Genomic DNA, 23,032 nt, shown 5'->3' with positions numbered 1-23,032 from the left:
ATATACCTACTTAAAAAGAAAATTAAAAAAATTTTCAACGACTATTTAATTTTTTAATTTATTTATCACTAATGCTTATCAGATTACCAAGATTTTTAATTTTATTGAGGGATTTAAAATGTTTAACTATTAATTAACTTAACGTTAGCATGTTAGAGAAATTTTGTTTAAAACACATAAAAAAATAAATAATAATAATATGTCATTAAACAATAATATTAAAGAAGATTGTTTTTAAAATCCACAGTGATTCATTAATCATGTCCGTTCCCCATTATTTTTCCTTGATATTATTTTGAAATTTAAATATTTACTTAGATATTTTTTTTTTACTGTTTAAATTATGTTTTGTTGTATCGATATAAACTTTTTTCAAATAAGAGCAATTTTTTTTTTTGAAATCGTTAAAAAGATGAATTTTTTCAAAATATTGATATATTTAAACCGAAATTCAATCGAATATTTAGCTACTAAATCTTGTGAAATAAAGGTATTAGATCAATAATATTTGTACTTATTTGAATAAAAAAAAAGTTTGTATCACCATAGAATATTCTTTAAATGGTATAAAAAAAATCTTAGTAATCCGGTGTTTAATTAGAGTACTTAATAATTCCAAAAATCAGAATTCGAAAAAAACGATAATTGAAGAGAAGAATATAAATTACCATACTTGATAAATTAGACTATTTACGCACTATGAACTAAATTCAAATACTTATACCCCAAAAAGACCAGTGTAGAATATCCATTTTATGTGTTGCTCAGACCTTAGTCAGAAAACCTATAACATTTGATCGCAGAGTCACGATTTATGTGAATACAAATATATTACTACTTATTCAGTTATACGCTAGATACGAAAAATATATTTCACTTTCATATTGACGTTTCAATATATGGTTTGAACTTATTTATTTACTTTTAGGAAGTATATAAACTTTTAAGAACAGAAAAAATAAACTATTTCAGTGCATATCAATATTATTTCTATATGGCATAAACAATTTTAAATTTTACATAAGTTACATAAAAATTACACTTTACTATTGAAGAAAATACCGAGTTAATACTGAGTACTACTAAATAGTACATATTTAAATTCCCACGTCAATGTTATAAATGAGGATTGGAAAATATCCAAAGCGTACTTTTATCAGAGTTTAAAAAATCAAATTTATATCGACTTCTATAGAAAAAGTCGAAAATTGGATTGGCATCGTTAGAATAGATAGAACCTTACTGTTTCCCGGTTAAATCGCTCTTAAAAATTTCGTTTAATCCTAAATAATCATTTTTAATTTGTTATTCAGAAAATCAAAATATAACATACTATTGCCCATGTTAAAAAAATAAGTACCAATTATTACCAAAACAAACTATTTCTGCAAATTATTCCAAAACGTACTTTTTAATGTTGTGCCAAAAAGTTCTATTGCTCGTGTTTTAGATATAGAAAAAATAAAATAGTCAATCCAAAACGTACTTAATTAATAGAAATAATACGTTTTAAATAATTGCAAATATAAAAACGCCAAAAAATTAGAATTTATACTTAAAAACTTAATGCTGTTGTTTTTTTTTTTAATTACTATAATTGATTACGAATTACATTTTTTGGGTTTAAATTAACTGAATTGAATTTTCACTCATTATACATTTCTTTTTAAATTAAATGTTTTACAACAATATAAAATCTATAATAATATTAAATTGTATAATCTGTATAAATGTATATTTTTAATCTCTACCTATACATTTTACAATGAGACATTTTTAAATGTTGTTTTATTTTTAATTTTCATTGTAAATTAGTAAAAACGGAATTCTAGATCATTTTAAAGTACCTATGTAATATAATTTTTGACGGAAAATTACAAAAATAACTTTCAAAATACAATAATAGAACTTAAATGTTCACAATCCATACTTCATTGGCAATGAAAATGTTGATTATCGAATTCGTCAATGTATAATGTATAAATGTATTATTTAGGATCGTAGGGATATATGAGCTCAACCTTTTTATAACTAAATCAACTCTCAAACATGGCGAGGACAGTTTTCGTGTCCGAGAGTATACAATTTGAACAATTTAATACCATTACAAATTCCGTATAATATATTATTATGTTCTCTTGTCGACAGAGTTATCACGTTGAACACAACTGCACTAGATCCCAGACGCAAGATATATAATAACTGTTTGTTTTGCTTCAAAGACCATGTCAACACTGATAACTGTTATTTATCAAATACATCACGGGTGCTTTTTTTTATTAAAACGTACTAAATAACTTTTTTACATTTCACGTTTTATTCTAATTAATATAAACTTGATATTAATGCATATAAATATAAACTCTATGAATAATCATTCTACATACTTCAAAACTTTGATTTATTTACGAGTAAAATTATCATTATTAATTACGGATAAAATGTAATAGGTACATACAAATATAATAAACATTTCATATATTTTAAACTAAAAAATAAAACTCAAACTATAATCAATGATTATTATTTATCAAGTAGGAATGCATATTATTAAAATAAACCTAATCTTTTTTTTAAAATCCAAGAAGAATATATTACCTCTATTAAAATTATTCTAAATATTTCGCAAAAAATTCTTACACACACTTAAGTAGTAAATTGTTATACATCAATAAAAAGTTATAAGAATTGTGCAATTTTAAAGATAATGTTGATAATATTGATATTATTTAGCTAGAAATTAATTTTTTAGAAATAAAAATATATAATATGTCACTTAGTGCTCTTAAACGCCACGGTATACGACACGTAAACGTTAGCGTAATTTTAAAATGCATAACAACTGGAACTTATTTATGTCGTTCGTATTATGTGTGTATATATATGTATACATAATTACATATATATTTAAATATAAAAAAGGGAATTTATATCCGTCAATCATACATATTTACACTAAATCAGATAATTGGATTTCGATATCGATTATTGACATGATAAGCCACGCTTTGACTTAATGACTTGATGGATTTCCGAAACTTTTTCTGATAGTACTCTACGCGCGCGTGATTAGTTTTCCGTCCCTGTTTGCATGTATCTAAGTTTAATACCTATTATGCGTTTTAACTAATACGCATAACTACACAAAGTTTATTATAATACTATTTATAATTACCAGTTTATTATTTCATTGCATCGCACATATTAATAATATTGATTTCTTTTACGTAAATATACAGTTTACACGTGTCTATATATTATATTTATAATATGAAACATTATTATTATGCACGAGTCATGATCGAAAGATAGAAATAAATTATTCGTTAGTTAACTCTAGAGTGGTCTATTGAATTTTTCATCAAACCTATAAAATGTATATAATATACATTACACATTTTATATTTATTTATAAAGCAATCCGTATTTAAATGGCTACACCTATATGTTCTATAATTATTGTATTATTCAAAACAAAATTTGTATAGAATTTTAAGTATTTATGATAATGCAGTGTTAAAAATAATAAATAGTAAAATAAATTGAACTATATATATCATATTATCGTGTCCTAAAATACAAAAATGTATAATAAAATTAATATTCATGTAGCCGTTTAATATATGGATCACTTTGTACACAAACTATGTTGTTTAATATAATATGTGTTTAGTATTTGTTTGTTTTTTGGATAACAAATCATAATTTTTATTTCATTCAATATAGACATACTGTATACTATTGTCGATCGCATTTTTTTCATCCACTTTTACGTATAACTATAACATGTATTTTACATATATCTAATAGTTAACAATGTTTTCGATAAGTATTTATACATTATATGACGAACAATGGTCTGTCCATTTGTCACATAGAAATCGGGGTATTCACGTTCACAATATTTTCTTTGTATATATAAGGAGATACTAGCACATTCACACCTATTAATTTATTTTTTCTAAAAAAGCACACATTTCCAAAAATGAAATCTATGGAAAATTATTTAATTGAAAAGTTTATAATCATTATTTTCTGTTGAGTGATTTGACTTTTTTGCACGATTGGTTTTGCTATTTAATATTAGTTAATACGATTTAGTTGTTTGTTGTGTTAGTTGCTTTTTTCAATTTAGTTAATATTGCTTTAGACAATTAGTTGATTATTTTCAGTTGTTATATTAGTTTAATAATATATATTTAGGTACATACAGAGATGCGCTGGGAAACGGAAAATTATGAAGTAACGTTTTTGTATTACACTCTTAGGCGACAACATTGCTGCATGAATAGTAAATAGTAAAACACTAAGTACCAAAAAATAGCAAGGCAACTTCACAGAAACATCGGTTCTGAAAACATGCCAGTGTTACAGTGTTGCCAAAACTAACATTCAATATTTTCCGTTTCCCTAAGCCACCCTATATTTATAAATAAATTACGATTAATAAAATATAATGTGTGAGAAAATATTGTGGAGTATAATATTAATGATAATAATACCATCACAATTTGACAATTCTAAATATTATATTAATATATATATATTAGTCTTTAAATGGAAAACTTTGTTTAATATACATATACCATTTCAGAGTAGATAAATTTAATATGACAATTCAAATTACAATTTATTTTTCAAATTATTTATAATTTTTATCTATAATTACCTTTTATGTTTACCGCCTGTAAATTAAACTTTATTTTTACAATTTGTTCCATGAAATGATTTTGTGGTATGGTATACTTCTGAATAGAAATGGTTAAATATGAAGTTACGATATTTTTTCATAAATTATGCAATCTTTTTAACCGTATTATTATAATCCACAATATATTATATATATATACACAACTCAAGTACGTTTGTTTATTCCGTGCACTTTTGTTCATCGTTTACACAAGCTGGATTCGTAGTTTCATCGCCCAGTTTAAATTCTATAGAACACTTGTCGCCGTCAGATCACGTACAGAAAAATAAAACCGATCACAAAACGTACACACTGCAGAAATTCAATTTTTACCACTTTAAAAAATATGACACGGCAAAACGAACAGGTAGAAACCCATTGATATAAGTGAAGAAAACGTTAAAAATGTTAACTTCAATTAAAATGACTATTCAACGAATGTAATACTTTTTTCAATGTCCTAATTTTGTCGACCATATTATAATTGTGTATTCCACGGCAATTCAAAGTAACTGCATTTAATTATTTTTGATTAATGGTTTAAATAAATATGAAAATAAGTCCTTTTCATGTTTGTTGTAGTATTATAGAATAATAAAGTATATTAAAAAAATTATTTTAAGACATATAAAAATAATTTTATCTGATAAGTATATCGTAAATGAAAACATACATTAATCGGTTTTTAAATTGTTCGAAATTACGTTATTTTTTTAAGGACATAAAATCGTATAAATGTACTTATTATAATATCTAGCTTCATAAGTGTAGCGGAATAAACAAACAATATCCGTCGTCTGCCTCTCCCACGGCGTACGTCGTACGCCGACAAATAAAACAATATCATTATATTATATGTAAATAAAAATAATTGTCTTTCACTCACACACGCGTATAATATTTTACATTGTGCGTTTGTTTTTGGCGTGCTTGCGGCATCCTGCAGGACGATGACGGCCATATGTTTCGTGTGCAACCTGCCGATCCTCAGTTATCAGGTGGGACTGGTATGGCAGGGTGGCAATGGTTGGGACGATATACTGCGCGAGCAGATGGAGGAGACGACGATCAAACAACGGTTGGGTGGTCGTCGGGACTCAGCCGCACAGATCACCACCGAGTCACCGCCAACAGAGACCGCGGAAACGTCGCCGCCGGTCAGTCGGCGACGGAGACGCAGTTCACTTGCCCAGCTCACCGATATATTGCGCGAGTGGAGCGGCACCAGCATGGGTGGAGGTGGAGTTGGAGGTGGCGGTGGAGGTGGGGTGGGCGGCGGCGGCGGTGGAGGCGGAGGCGGAGGCGGCGGTGGCGGAGGTAAGTCGGGTGGTCGGCCAAAGGGTATCACCAGGCGAGAGACGCTGGCCGACATTGCCAAAACGCTTCCGTTTGGTCGGTCCAACACGATCACGTCATCCAGGAAGCGGCGCGAGTCGTCCGTTGACTCAGGTGTCAAGTCGTTGTCCAGTAAAGGTGGCGGCCGTCGGGACTCCAAAACCGACTTCCGGGCCGACATTGCCAAACTGCTCAATAACCGGCGTGACTCCATTATAACGCCTAGTAGCGTCTCACAGCAGTCCAGGCGCAGAGGATCTGGAGAGTAATTATTTTAATTTTCAATATTATTAATATACGTACATAGTTACTTACATCATAATCAATATTTGTGATTTGCGAAGGAACTTGGAGACTAGGGTCGTTTTCTTCTGATTATTGATTCTGTGAACATCCGTTAGATTAAAAATCACATTCTCAATTCAAATATTCACATATTTACAGTATATCAGCATATATATTACAGGAACATAATGTTATTTATTATTATACTCATCATACTCTAACACTTTTTTGCTAAATCGTATTCTTTAGTTTCGAGTATACTCCAAGGATGTATGCACTAAATTACTTCCATACACTAATAAATTCAGATTTATGTTGTAAATCATCATGTTTATCAAAGAAACTATAATTTATAGAGAATCGTTAAAGTACGTAACCTATTTTGATATCATATCAGGAGAGAAAAAAGACAACTTAATAAACAACGGGGTCGTAAATATTCTGTGAATACAATAAATATATATTTTATTATACATAGGTAGGTAAATTTAATAAAAAAATAATAACAATAATAATATCCAAACATAGCTAATGTATAGTATGCAATATTAAGAGACTGTTCTGGTAGAAGTGAAACGTATACAACGCTCAAGAGATGGCGTTGAAATCCACTTAACCGCTGTGCGGTCGTGCGTAATCACGCCCATTGTCCCCACAGCGAGGGGTACACGAGGGCTACGCATCTCGGGAGAGGTATATTATTATTTCATGGACCATCGTTAAAAACGTTTCGTGTCAATGCTGTTGACTATTTTGTATTTATATCACTTGTGTAATTTGAATATGATACGTGCGCGTATTCACAAACTAATAAATATATGAAACTCCTGAAGTACAAAAACTTCTTACAACATTATACTTATTGAAGTATTACTTAAAATATGTGTAAATTAGTAAATATATTGCAATTATATAAATTAATATTAGTTTTTTAGTGAACGTGGAGCGTATTTACTTACCTCCTTTAAACATAGCCTGTGTAGAGAATTAATATTATAAATGATAATAAAATATATGACGTTTCCAACTAGCAATAACATTGTACATTTGTAATAACATATAATCGATTGAAATTAAACATTTTAAATTAATTGTTCAATCATTAGAAGACGGTACACAGACATTTGTTGTCTTCGTCTTTCAAGTGCGTAACATGGAAAATTTACATTCAGCAGATTAAGTTTAGCTTGGTTAGATTAAAAATTAGAGAATCGACATATAATGAAATTTGATAATAAGAATATTATCTATGTTTGTACGTGGGTTTTTTTAGAATAGTTCAATTTTTAGCAAGTTTTTTGTATGTAAAATGAAGTAAATTAAAAATACTCATAACTCCCTTAAAAATTTGAATTATCGTAAAAACCCACTTACAAACACAGACAATTTTCTTATCATTAAATTTAATTTCTGGTCGATTCACTAATTTTTAAACCAACGAAGCTAAACTTAATCTGCTGAACGTAAATTTACTATGTTACGCACTTGTAAGACGGAGAAAACAAATTCCTGTGTAGCGTCCTTTTAAAGATATTTTTTTATAGTTGATAACTTTTCAAATTTTCATAGATAATGGATTTTATTTATGGTTTAATGTTGACGTCGATAATTGAGGAAATACGAACGGCGATAAACGTCTCATAGCGTACATAGTAAACCTCATTCACATTAAAATTCCCCCTGTACCCGCGCGATCATAATTGGGACGTTGCATTGCAATGTCTCTTTGGTAAAATACCTTCCATAACATTTGGAATGACTCGTATGTACAGCCGTATCACGCACAACTAATCTATTTTAAGAATTCTATAAGACTAACTTGTACAACGAAAAGCCGATTTTAACAAATATTAAAACATACACATTTAATATAAATGACGTTCAAATTTGTAAATATTCTATAAAACAAAATTATTTGTCCCGTGTTCTAATTTCTTAGTAGAGAAACATTATTTCATTGCCATTGTTTCCTTTGACGCTTCATCACTGGTTATTATAAATATAAAACATTTAACATAATATTATCATGTGTTTTCCTCATGATTCATGAAATGGAATATTCGTAAATGTGTTACTTTGGGACCATTGTATGTTAATAATAACTGTTATTTTACAAACAGTCTAGACAATTTAGAAATTATCAATTTGCTTTTTAGTTTCAGTCACGAAACTTTATTAATATTTGTTGGTTAAAAATTAATTAAATGTGAAACTCTATGATTATATTATTTGATACTATGTGCATAGTACTATATTAGCTGTATTAGTTTTAAAATATTTTTGCTATTCAATTTTTATGCTAACTTTCTAGACATATAGAATATGTATCTTCATGATCCATTTTCATTATGTCTCTGAGAATGGTCTTTAGACTTTAATAATATACCAAAAAGATTCATTATTATAGCAGTTGTATTTTAATGATCAAACGTTGCCTATTGTTAATTCAAAACAAAGCTATCCGAGAAAACAGTTTTCATCAAATCTCATTCTCGTAAAATCTTATGTCATCGTACACACAATTCACGCGCCATATAATAGTCAATTGTATATATTCCTACAAACTAATTATTTTTTTTCCCTTAAACTACGTTTAATTTGCTTACAAGTTTTCTTTTGCGCTTTTAGTATAGTAAAATTATCTTAAATTTTTAACTTAAGTTAAAACACACACATATTTATTTATATATTTATACTCAATCTAATTCGAAAAATTATAAATAATACAAAAAAATAATTAGCTATAAATGTAAATATAAATATTATTCACTCTAAGTAAAATATTACTATTTTTATTTTTAAATTCAGAAATTTGAGAATTTACTGTTCTAAAATCCATTTTTACACATTATTATTAATAATAGTTAATATTAGTTTGAAATTTGAAACTTAACCTAATAGAATATAATATTTAAATAAGGAAACAAAATATTAATATTATTATAAAACAAAACGAAAAACTTAGATGTACTTAGTGGCTTGTGAATTTATACTAACGTCAATAACTTGACATTTTTTTCGGTATGATACAAAGCGAAGCTTTTGTTTTATGCATTTAAATGATAATAATATTTTGTAATTATTATAACATGACGGTCTGGATAAGCAATTTTATTGTACTACAACCCAGGCTATAGATTATCTATTTCATTTCTGATTACGCTTTCGTTAACGGTTTATGAGTGATATATAACAAGTTCAACGACTAACCTCTTTACAAAATATAATCGAACATAACTTGATCAATTTAATACACTCGTCATCCAAAACCGTTTTCTTAAATCAAGGATCTAATATAAATAATAAAATGAAAATATTCATTCTTTGATCTATTCATCTCATTATCTGTATAGTGTATATATTAACCTGTTGAAATGGTTCGCATATCGCATTAGTGATAAAACATTCAATTTTCGCTAAAAGATATTTTATAACCTGATTATACAACTATTAAAATCCATTGAAACACTACTGCTATATTCATCTTGAATTACGAATATTATTTTGAAAAATTCACACCAGCCATCTTAAACGTTTTTTTTTTTTTTTTTTTTTTGTATAATATTATAACAACTTTATAGTCTTTCAAACAGTTATTGGAATGGTTTTCATTACTAATATTTAATATATTTAATAATTAGATATTCTAGATAGAAATTTTCAATATTCTGCATTTTTATAATTATTTATGAAACTTATTTAATTCAATCAATGGCAAACAAAAACAAGAATATTTTTACTCAATAGCAAGTCTTAATTCTAAAGTTTTAGGTTTATAATATATAATTATTTTTTAACTAATTTCTATTTGACTTATATATCATGTCTGAAAACTGTAATTTAAACTTTTTTCAATTTCAATATCGTATTAGGCTTTAACCATTTCTGATAGAAATTCAAGAAATAAATTAAAACGTAAAAGTTTTACAAATTCAGTTTACCGAAGTATAATTATAAATGCACACCTACGTCTTACATCAACAAAATTTCTCAACTCAGATTTAATTTAAAATGTTTATATTACTAAAAACCAATATTCTATGTAATTGTTATAATTTAAAGATATTGATTATGTTATGGTTTTGAATAGTTTCGCTCGATATCATATTTTATTACCTGCAATATTATATTATAATCTCCAGCGAATAAACCAGTAAAAAGCACTTTTTGATTTCATCAGTATAATCCAATTAAAGATACGTTAGCATTGTGATGTTTCACAGTATTTTTATTAGTTTACAAAATTAGCAAGTATTTATAAATATAATATAATAATATCAATACTCAAATTTTTAGGTGTACTGTATTTTGTGATAAATCTAATCTATTTTGCGTATACTACTCTAAATTATAAGCACTCTAATATGATATGATTAGGAAACAATAATTATTTTACTAATATGCTGATTTTGTATTATTCTTACCCCACTAACTCAGTTTATTGTTTACTTTTTTTCATTCTACAATGATACGTTGCATCGTCTCTTTCATTTCACCATTATATTTTAATATAATCTACTTATAAATTATAATGAATAATAATTCTTGTTAACTAATAATAATTGTTCCTTTGAAAATTAAAATATACGTCACTTGATTTTTTAATGTTTTAATTACCTTTACTTTTATAATAAGTTTTCATCTGCACTGGTTACGCTTTTGTTGAATATCTATCCTATGATGTTTTTCAACAGTCGTACAGATCCTATCAATGTTGTCACTAACAATTCTTATTCTAATCGAAAAATGACGGTACCAATTATAATGATGTATTTTTTAAATATTTTTCCATCCTGTAAACTGGACAAAATTCATTTTAATTTATTAAAAATAAGGAAAAGAAAAAATACAATTCCCTTATAAAAGTTAAGCCAATCATATATTTTTTCTGAGACAAATATCGTTAGCATTAAAGTTATTATTTTAAATATCAAACAATTAGTACAACTTACTACAAATACACATCTTGCTTTCAACTAAAATATAATATAATATTTAATTTATTTAATTAGAGCAGTCTTATTCCCATTTTCAAAGTAAATTTATTTATTTATTCATAATAGTAAAATACATTTAAATGTTACATATTATTCAATATCAGTTTAAAGTTAGTTAAATATAATGAACGCATCATCCAAATGTTGATACTTTACAATTATCAATCTAAATCCAAATTACTTATCCCCAAAAACCATTGATTATGAAAGTAAACTAAAACTTAATTATATATTTCAACTTTTACTTTTCGTACGTCTTAAAATTATTTTAAGTTTTAAATTCATTTAGCTATGAATTACGTTAAATTATTTCGCCTAAAGATCTGTGATTGAGAATTCGTATAATTGTATTTAGATTTCAGATAATATTTTTCTCTACTCGTATAGAATATCCACAATTTTATTTAAAGTAAGTTTAAATTTTCAGTCAACGTCAGATAAAGTTCATACACCAAAGCGAAATATGAATCTGAATGAAAATTAATTATTCTGTTAATATTAAAAAAATACAATATTCTAACCATAATAAAATCCATTTGTATTTCAAAAATTCTTATATATTCTATAAGTACTTTGGAAACTGAATTAATTTCCATTACTATGTTTCATTTTCTTTTCAGTTTTTTATTGATAAATGTTAAACTCTTAATAATAATAAACATAATATTGAGAACACAACTGCTTGTTTTTCTTTTTTGAATAATATTTATTACCCACGCAGATTAATTTATGAAATGCATAAAAAAAAATTAAGATGTACCTATTGTGTATTAAGGGTAAATTATTAAAAGACTATAGTATTTATAAACATAATTCATAAAATATATAACTTAATATTATGAACAGTAGAAGAATTGATATTATAATATTTATACATACCAATAATATTAGGAAAAACATTTCTTCAACTAGGATAAAGTAATAAAGTAATTATAATATTATTCTATTAATGATTGTTTTAAAGTTCTTACTGTTTTTTCGCATGAAATATTATCTGTGTTTTGAAAAAAATAGTGATTAATAATTGTGGTTTCAATAAATTCTATGTATTTCTGATTTTAGTTATTAATTTTTAGGAGACTTGATTTTTAACTCTAACTATACAATGCGATTAATTATAAATATATTGATTTAAAAAAACAAGTATCTACGTATTTTAGCGCTTCAATTTAGTAGTGGTGGGTTTTTTCCGTGTCGTAACATCGGTTTATGTTAACGCCGAATCGTTCTGAGATTTCGGTTGAAAGTAAAACGTTTGAAAAACATTTCAAACGATTCGGGTAATCTGTTGTCAGTTGACTGTTTATTTACCAAACTATATTTAATTCAATAATCATGTTTTTCAGCGTCGGTTATTCAGACGGCGATGGCGGACGTCGCGGATCCAGGGACGACGGTCGTGCGTTCCGACAGCACCGCACGTGCCACAAGCGCAGGGACTCGCAGGCAATCGTCGTGCCGGGCCAGTCCACGTCGTCCAACGGATCGACGGGCGGCGGCGGTGACGGTCCCGCGAAGACGGTGGACGACCAGACCATGACGCCGCCGACGATGGTCATCAGCAGCGTGACGCCGCCACCCACTTCGCCACGTGCCCCTCTGTCACCCACGCATCAGCACGCACCGTCGTCGTCCGTCTCGTCCGTCTCCAATGCCGCCTCCATCAGTGCCACTGCCAACACATCCGTGGCAACTGCGCAGCACGGCGCGTCAAGCGGTTACGCGACGTGCTCCGTGGTGCCCACCCAGCACAGCGTGTCATGCGGTTACACGCCGCCAGTGTCGGGGCCCAGCTCGCCGGTGTCTGCGGTGCCACCGACGCAGTTGTGCGCCGGTAACGTGACGCACGCACCGTCCGTGTCCCGCAGAGACTCCACCACGCAAGTGAGTGTCCTGCGCCATTCTTGAGTTGACTCTCGCCCGTTCGTCATTACCTCCACCAAAGCCATATGAATATTACAACGAACACAAAGATGAAAGCATATTTTATAATAATGTACCGTCCATAAATATGATAAGATAGTGTTGTTTTAGAACGCTATCTTTTGCCAAAAACGTTTCTCAAATATGCGTTTTATAAAATATCACTTATTGTAATACGTCATAACTCATAAGGAATGTTCAGTATACTGGACACAAAGTTTTAATTATATCGTTATATAACGTTTTTTTGAGAATTTTGAATTGTCCCTTTTTCTAATAATTTTACTATTAATGTTTTGATTACCGTTGTTTTTGAACTCGATCTTGATAACTTGTTTATTGCTCAATCTCGCAATAATCATTATTATATTAAAAATACCGTTTTTTTTTCGGATGGAAGTAACGAAGTAACCCACACTAATCCCGATATACGACACTTTATTAACTCGTTGCGTTAAATCGCATATTATAACTTCGGTTTACCCCCTTGAAGTCTGAAGATCGTGTTAGGGTTTGGGGAATACGCATACTCGATAGATAATAATAATAATAATAAACTGAGGATGCGCTAACGGTATTTTTTACATTAAAATATAGGTATACTCCTCGAGAGCTCGTCGGAATTCCAAGCCTCACGTGTCGCCCGAACGAAGGCACAGCAAGGATGGTATATCGGTAGGCAACAAGTTGCCCAGGTTGCAGCGGCAATCGACGGCTATCGATGAGACCTGCATGCCATCGAGCCTGCATTGCGGCCGGCGGAGCTCGCAACCGACACTGTCCGCAGACTTGGACTATTCGGACCGGAAGACCAGGCGCGACTCCCTATCGCCTGACTCGGCGCACTACGCACGACGCCGAGACTCTAGAGTCAGCGTGAGTAGTTAACATACCCCGCCTTTTTTTTTTTTTTTTTTGTTTTTTTTTGAGAACATTCTATGCTGCATAGTATAAAAACAATATTATGTTCGACATTTTTTTTCGGTCCACATACAAGATTTCCGATTAGGTCTCCGAACGCTCACAATATGTGACCATTTCAGAACCAATTACGTCTTTTGATTTATGTTTGCACCTTTTTACCTTTTTCTAACCTTTTCACTATTTTAAACGATAAAAAAATAGAATTTATATTTTACTGTTATTGCTTTATTCCCATTAAAAAAATAAAAGTCTTAATTTTTCTCTCCACCGCCATGATGAATTAGACGCTTGCAATTAATTTAAATACGCAGATTAGGCTTTTTCATTAGCTTTTAATCAACTCTATTGCTTCACTTCAAATTCCTGTGTAAAACCTAACAAATAAAATAACTTTAGTTTATTTTTAACATCCCGATCACTTATTAAACGTTGTTTATCCTATTGAATAATCATATTTTATTTATGACAATTTATGTTCGCAACGACTCTGATTTATTGTATAATACGTCTTGTGTAATACATAATATATGTATATTATTTATGAAAATAAAATGAATTATAACGACCGTTTTTCACGTGAGTGCGTTTACAGGGTGGTTTGTCCCCTGATAGACAGGGCAGGGACGTATCTCCTGGAAGGCAGAGACGCCGTAGGAACTACCGACGTCAGAGCACTACGATGGGCGGTTACAACGTACGGAGCTGCCAATCGTCCAGATCGCCGGATTCGTCGTCTTCGTGCTCTTCCCGAGAACCCTCGCCAGCCGGCAGGGCTGTAGCGCCTGCGACTTCTCAACGGACTCCGATTATCCGGAGACAATCTACTACCGAAGAGATATTGATTGCCAGGGGCTTCCGTAGACAAGTGCGTGTTTCCGGACATTGTAGAATTACTACGCCTTGATACCATATAACTATCATAAGATGTTATTGTAACGTTGTTAGTTTTTCCTATGAACCGAGATGAAATGAACTGGTATCTAGATTAGAGCTATGCAATTTTTGATGTGAAACATCTATAGCCGCACGTAAAACCGATTTCTGGCGTGGCGACGCGTCGCCACGCTATATGATGGTATATATGATGGTAGTGTGTACGGTGTGGCGACGCGTCGCCATGCGCAATCGACTGTGCGATTCTCTTCCACTCGATCCGGCGTTAAGCCATCTCAATCCAATTATATCATGATAAAAAAACAGCATAATATTAATTATTATTATAATTAGTTAGTTTTTATTATAGTTATTATTTGATCATATCATTTATATCTCAATCCAAGAGAACCTACCACCAGATACGGAACAACAATAGATGCTGTATTTATTAGATATCTTGATAATGTTATGTCCAATACTTTTGTAACATACTTCAGCTAGCATCGACCAATTGTCACAGTAATACTGTCGTCAGAGGCAACATCGAATGTCACTATTACCGAAGTCACTGATTAAACGAATTAAGTAGTCACGATTTGAAATAAATTCGTAAATTTTTGTATTTAATGAAAATAAATGTTTATTAAATAAACAGTCATCATAATCTGAAAAAAAATCGTAATATTTTATTTTATCATTATGACATATTTAGTTCCTATCGCAATCTGTTCTTTTCTGCAATTACTATTACAAAATAATGTTGATGTTTCACATCTGTCAGGCGTCCCGTGACAGCTCAGGTTTTTTATTTTTATTAATCGAATACTATTCGATTATTTGTCTTTCGATTAACAATCGTGCTATATTCAGATTATTCAATTAATCGATTATGATCTAAAATTATACGAATATTTGATTATTGGGGAAAAGAATAACCCGCATTATCTACTAAACTAGGTTGTGAGAGGATAAGAAATAAGAATGATATTCAAATTTCAAACATATCTTAGTTCTATATTATAATATTTTTCTTCTGTCTTTTGTAACTTTAAATAATTAAAACAAACAGATAGTGGCAGTATCAATTAAAGACACATAACAGAATTATACAATTTTGTAAACGTGTTTAATTTTTGTATAAATTTGTAAATTTGTTTTTTATATCTTTTAACATTTATGCAATGATTACACAATTATTGTGTACTATTATCAAATATTTTGTGAAAAATACTCTCATAATAGTTTGCGTCAAAATTTAAATCAGCTTTGTAATATATATAATTGAATGTTTTTAAATAATAATCTCATTTTTTATGATACAGACCACACCAATCACTTTCCCTATCAACACCAATTTAGATTATAAATGTCTTATTACACATCGTTGTTAATTCACTGATAACGTCTCGAACCAGCTCATTTCGATATCCTGGTTCATGTATCATGGTTTTATGCCAATATTATATGATGACCATCTGTTGGGTCGTTTAATTTTGATTTTTTTCCGTGTTTACCACGAATTTATTTTTAAAAAACTCTTTTTTGGTTCATTTAATCTGGCCCGTCCAACATACTTACCATAGCAATTTTCTTATGATTTTACTTTATTTATTCATTTTTTTTTTTTTTTTTTGGCAACATTGCTAGTTATACCTTATTCAATAGAACAATCCAGGTTCATTGTAAACATGTTTGATAGTTATATATTATCGAATTCAATTTTTTTTAATAAAATATTACCTGATTGGATACCATACAAACGTTGTATTAAAAACTGATTTTTACAAGTGTTTATTATAATGTTTCTATAATATTATTATTTTTTTTTAATACCTAACACTTTTTATGGTTGTTAAATTGATTTAATAGTTCATAAATTTCAGAATTAGAATATTTCTACGGTTTACATACAAAAACCTTGGGGTATTTAATATGTCTAAAAATTGAAAAAAAAACAATATAATATTTATGACTTTTAGGTAAATCCACTGACGATTCATTATTCATTAACAACGCTTATTATAATTATAATAACATTCTCGATGAACTGACAAATTATAGTTTTTTAAACCATACACAACCCATCTCAATGCCTCAGCATATGATGAACCTTAAGTATAATTCTCAAATTATCTAATTAATAATTATTATATTGCTTAGATAAACCTAGTATGATTTTATTATCATACTCGATTCGTTTTGTGTTAAAAAAAAAAAAAGAAAAAAAGTTGATCTATCGTTTTACTTTTTTATACTTTTCTGATACGGTGGTATAAAAATATCTTTGAAACATTTTGCTATTATTAAACATCAGTGTTTTAAGGTCAAAACAAATCAATATAATATTGTAATGTTTAAATAAAAACTAAATTTAATTTAATTTTTTCATTAATGTTTTGTTTTGTATTGTTTTTTTTTTTTTTTGTTTAGTCAACTACCGAAGAAATGATTCGGTGCAGGAATTTTCGTCGACTATCGTCTCAATCAGATGAATGTTATCGTACGAGAGGTCGAAGAGATTCAAGTACACAAATCATAGATGGAACTCTAGCCACTATGGCCGTGGAGACAAGTAGCACTTTGTTCGATTCTAGTACACAAACAGGTAAGACTTTACAATCGTATCATGTAATATATAGTTTACATTTAAGTAGTTTTACTTTAATCAATGGGTTTCATACAAATGGGGGTTATACCGTTATATAGTTATACCCGTAAAAATAAATATAATATACAATAGTGTAATTTATACAGAATCAGCTATGGAAAAATTGTATTTGAATTGTATCAAAGCTGCATGAGGCACTTTACTGCTATATAATCTATTCTCGGGTTATTATAAATATAAGCGACGCATTTTAAACGAGTTTATTCAATATTTAGGTCAACGGGGGCTTAAAAGTTAAGAATCATTTTTCCGAGTAATAATTACAAAATACAATGAAAAATTATTTAAAGATATTAAATATCAGATGGCTATACATAATTTGTTAGTAAAAATACTCATACATAAGAATTAAAAGAATAGTAAATGTTCAACAAGTATTTCCAATAATATATAACTGATCAATAAAACACTTTGAATAACTATTTTATTATTTTAATACATTTCAAAATAAATTACTATTTTTTTTTTTTATTCTTATACAGTTAGTTTTTTTATTATATGTAATTCAATGTAGTAAAGTTAATATCAGAGTGGCAGTCATAAAAATTCAAATAGGACTAACGAATTTTTAAAATATAAATAAATTAAATTTTTTTTATTATTTAATAGTAACTAATAACTATTATGAAATATTTATTTTCACATTATTCTTTCTAGTTGGCATTAACCTATATTCAAAAAATATATATAAGAAAAAGCGTACTTTAAATTACTTTTAGGTGACTTATTGAGCTGTGATTTCACTAAGCTGTTTTAAATAATTAATTGGTTATGTTTCAATTATTAGATACATTACATAGAATTTAATGAAAAAATTAATTTACTCAAGTAGTATGAATGTACATTATTAAGTAATAATTAAGTTAATTTTCAAATACAAATGTATTTTTCTTTAACGAATGATGGCTACTAAATCTATCAGAATTCACGGCAGAGAGTGAATGTGTTTAGATATTCCTAAGTAGTACATTTAAACTAAATTTCTTAAATATATTCTCTCATGGTTACAAAAGTTTCAAACATTGAAAATTCATTTTATCAAATGAGTTAACATTATAAATTATGCTAACGTATTTATAGTCTAACATATACCTATATATTCTATGTATATATCAATACTTAAGGGAGTACGATTCTTCAAAAGCATATATGAATACATATATACTGTCATAGGTAATTTCAGTTTTATATACTTTTAAACTTGGTAGATATTTATTTATTCTACTTAATCAATACTCATAGTGTATAAATGTTATAGAAACAAAATCAAGATGACAAATTCGCTCATTATTACGATTGTTGTAATGAATTGAAGCTTATATATGATATTATTTTTATACCTTTTACAATTAGTTCGATTAAATTAAAACCATGTTGGTAACTGGTTTACAATCAAAATATGGTAATTTGAAAGTTAATTGTCATATCTGAGCAAATTATTAATTTCAGAGTATACTTTGCAATATTCCGATGGAATATTACAATATTGTTGTATTCTCGACGTAGATAATAGTAAATTCTATTTTTGATTACAGATATTTAATAAACGTTATATAATATATACTATATAGTAATAGGTACATAATAACGAACATTTAAATGTGATAATTTGTTAGGACAAACTGTATTGAGGAGAGTTTGAGGGGAGTAGGTAATGTACCGACATGTTTCAAACATAATATCGAAAATGTGGTTAGGATTGACAAAGACGATGATCTTGTGAAACAATAATTCCTTCACGAGTTTCACAATATTTAGTGCTTATTAAACAAAATGATTAATTCGATATACTTCATATTGAATATTCCGACAGTCGCTATATAATATATGCATATAATATATACATATATGTATTATCTATGCTTAAAACATAATATTATTTGTTGATTGAGTCGTTTCTACTAGCATTATTCTTGGTTCTATCGTAACTTAAAATTTTACTATTATTATAAGCCCCGAGTTTTGCGGTTCTAGTTCTTCCGGATTGTATCTAGAAAATTAAAATTAAAATAGTAATAAATTCATCTCTTACTATGGAATGAAGAGTAACGAGTATCAGAGCCGACCGCCTCTCTATCACTTTTGCACACTATCTTCGGATCTGCTTATTGGTAAACATACATATTTATATATCTGTTTATTATAAATTTGTGTGAATATAATAATATAATAATATATACATAAATAATATAGGTATATAATAGCCATCCTTTGTCGTCATGGGTTTACGATGGCTCGTGGACTTTTACGACCTAATGACAATAAAAACCGCCTTCCTAAGCCGTACACCAACTATCTAGCGTTTTTAATCCGTTTAAGTGGTATCGAAAAATCGCGACAATCAGTTTGGAAACCGTAAAACGGTTACGACCGCCACCACCGTATATATAAATTATTAAATAGAATAATAATATTATTTTACACCCCAATGATTAAAACCATTCGATATCGTCATCACTAAAACATCCAGTAAAAAGAAATTATTTAGCATATTATTCATGAACATATTTGTTTTTTGTTTTGAATGTGAAGTGTATTTTTTTTCTTATCGTTGATATGTACATTAAATCGGATTGTTAATGTTAAATTTTTTAACTGACATTCGAATAAAGGTCAACCGACATGTATAATATGTATATTATATGATAGTAATATTATGTTGTTAAACATATCGCGTCCGTTCTGTGGTGATATACAATAAATCGTTTCAAACAATAATCTGAAATTGTATCATCCAAAAGTGTAACGACTCAGAAAAAAATAAAATACATTTAAGCAATTTTAAAATTTATTTCGTTAATATTATAAATTAAAATAAATGAGTTATGAACACGAGTATGAGTGTATACAGTATACATATATTTAAGACATGACTTCATAAGTTTTATCTTTTAGTTTTTGCTAATTTATCATAACTTATGTATGATTCATTAGTATACTTATTTCAATTTTGAGTCAGAATTTAAATTATATGATAAACAAACATTTTTATATTTAAATAAGAGTAAAGCTCTTTAGTTATCATTTACTTAAATATTTTTTATTTCATTCTTGATTTGAAATTATTTAAAAAAAAAAGAGTATACATATCTTGCATGTTAATTTAAATATTTGCATATTATCATTTATCATATCATAATATGTTTTTAAATGTGGACCTACGTATCGTATAATCTATTGTTAAATTATATATAATATGTAATATATGAGCGAAAATTTAGATTTGGGAGAATTATTCAGTAAGATTGACTTTTAATCCGTACCTAAGGTCAACTTGTGTATACAATGTGTAAACAACTTGGGGACAAGAAACCCCATTTTCGCGATGCTACGTAGATGGGTTAAATCGCACTCGTGCGTAGGTATTTTACGGGGAAGTATGTGCAAATGTGTGTCAATGTATGTTCTCGTACATTGTTATTGTAACATATCGGTAAAATGGTTACGACGCAATAAATATCAGACAACCGACGGTCGATTATCGTATCCACGTACAAGATAAAATGCGCATGTGAAACTTTGTTTATATCTTAGATATGCATTTTATGCTACCTATGTATGCCAACGCATTACACCACAGGCATTATCAGCGTCGATGATAATGTTTGTAGATATTTATTATAGTAGTGAATACAATTTATAAATTCGTAAAAGTAGAAAAACCTTGGAGAGCCGTTTAAAGTGTTTGAAACTATAATATTATTATACACATACGATTAGACAGAGTAAACTTTATTATGTATGATAACCACAGGTATTAAGACAAGATCTAATTTTTGAAATTTTCAAACATAGCAATGATTTAAAACAATTTTTTCAATTACTTGGATTAATTTGTTTCATTCAAGTATCTGTGATGATAAAAAAATCTTTTTTTTTAATCTATAAGAACCACAATTTTCACTGTAAATTATAAGCTAATCGTTTTTAAATATTAAAATTACAAATCACAATTTTAACGAATGTGTTTTTAATAATAGTTTTTAGAAGCAAATTACACAAGATGAATTCTGATTGAGACCTTACACTTCTAATAATATTATATTGTATTTAAACAATAATATGATCATCAAATATTTTTAATTTTAATACAAATTCATTTTAAAAATAATAAATATTATCAATTGATTTGATTCATTCATTACATCGTAAATAAAGATTAATAAATATATTAGACTTTTTATTATTTTGGGTCTTACATGTATATTATAGTGGTAGTTTATTCGTTTTGGCTTCAGAATATTGGAAGATGAGAAAAATTTTCAGTAAATCTTATTGATACTATGTCACTTCATATTTGATTTTAAATGGTATTGTGTTCCTATATGATATTTATAATGAATTTATTTTTACTTTATTTATCACGAGTTTTAAAAAAATAATTTTAAAATCACATGATGCATATTATTGTGAACTTAACCGCAAAAATTTGCACATGATCCTTAGCTTTTGTTGAAATGAGTGATTGGTTTACAACCGTTTACATGCATCAATTTTCGATAAATTTTCAAAGAGGACCTATCTATTCACAATTAAGAGTTTTTTTTTTTTGATTTTCTTTCAATTATGAATAATAAAACAACTTTCAATCCTATCGAATAGGTAAAGATTATTACCTTCACTATGTAAGATACATTATTTAGGTAATGATGTTAACGATATGACAATTATAGTATATCGACATTAATATTATAATATATATATTCAATCACTTCTGAAATATAATAAACATCTTATATATCTAGTTTCTTGAACGCAAATAAACATATTATGTCAAGTATAAATATATAATTAATAATGAGTTGCACTCATCGTCACTAAAACTTGTATTTCCTGATTTGTCATTTATCAAAGTATTGTATGTCTAATCTTAATTTACTCACTGCTATGTATTGTCTAACAATTCTAATATAAAACTAAGATGCAAAACTATTGAAGTCTATCGTTCACAAAATGTTTGAATTAAAAAGTAAACATATTAGTACGCACTAATATTTCTCAAAATAATAATATATTTAATTGATTAATAATGTATTATGAATAAACTGCAGTGATCAATTAAGGGAACTATTCAAGTGTTCTAGTGAATTGTTTTCGAATGAAGAATGTTCGAAGAACTCTGTTTAAATGAACAAAGGTTCGAATAGTATTATGTACGAATGTTATATTTTCCTATTTGAACATAATTTCGAGTTACGATATCGAATAATCAAGATAGGTATAGTTTTATGATCATGTGATAAACCAGTCATATAAACATATATATATATATATACATGTATAAATCTGTATTCATAATTTCAATGATTCCAAAAATATCGGATAATTGAGATT

The 23,032-nt window shown here is 28.3% G+C and overlaps 1 protein-coding gene across 1 annotated transcript in view; it reads left to right on the top strand.

The window, feature by feature from the left end:
* The window catches only part of LOC112601038, a 256,787-nt gene that overhangs the window by 121,705 nt on the left and 112,050 nt on the right, over nt 1-23,032 (top strand). The window contains exons 5-10 of the mRNA XM_025348438.1: nt 5,637-5,908; nt 5,987-6,290; nt 12,654-13,191; nt 13,828-14,106; nt 14,747-15,019; nt 17,461-17,635. Coding sequence (XP_025204223.1) covers nt 5,637-5,908; nt 5,987-6,290; nt 12,654-13,191; nt 13,828-14,106; nt 14,747-15,019; nt 17,461-17,635 — 1,841 coding nt within the window. The remainder of the gene's footprint in view (nt 1-5,636; nt 5,909-5,986; nt 6,291-12,653; nt 13,192-13,827; nt 14,107-14,746; nt 15,020-17,460; nt 17,636-23,032) is intronic.

This window comes from Melanaphis sacchari, unplaced genomic scaffold, assembly GCF_002803265.2.
Source record: "Melanaphis sacchari strain LSU unplaced genomic scaffold, SCAv2.0 Contig74_pilon_pilon, whole genome shotgun sequence".
NCBI classification, from domain to species: domain Eukaryota; kingdom Metazoa; phylum Arthropoda; class Insecta; order Hemiptera; family Aphididae; genus Melanaphis; species Melanaphis sacchari.
The sequence above is the reverse complement of the archived record's forward strand: the minus strand, read 5'-3'. Positions and strand labels throughout refer to the sequence as shown.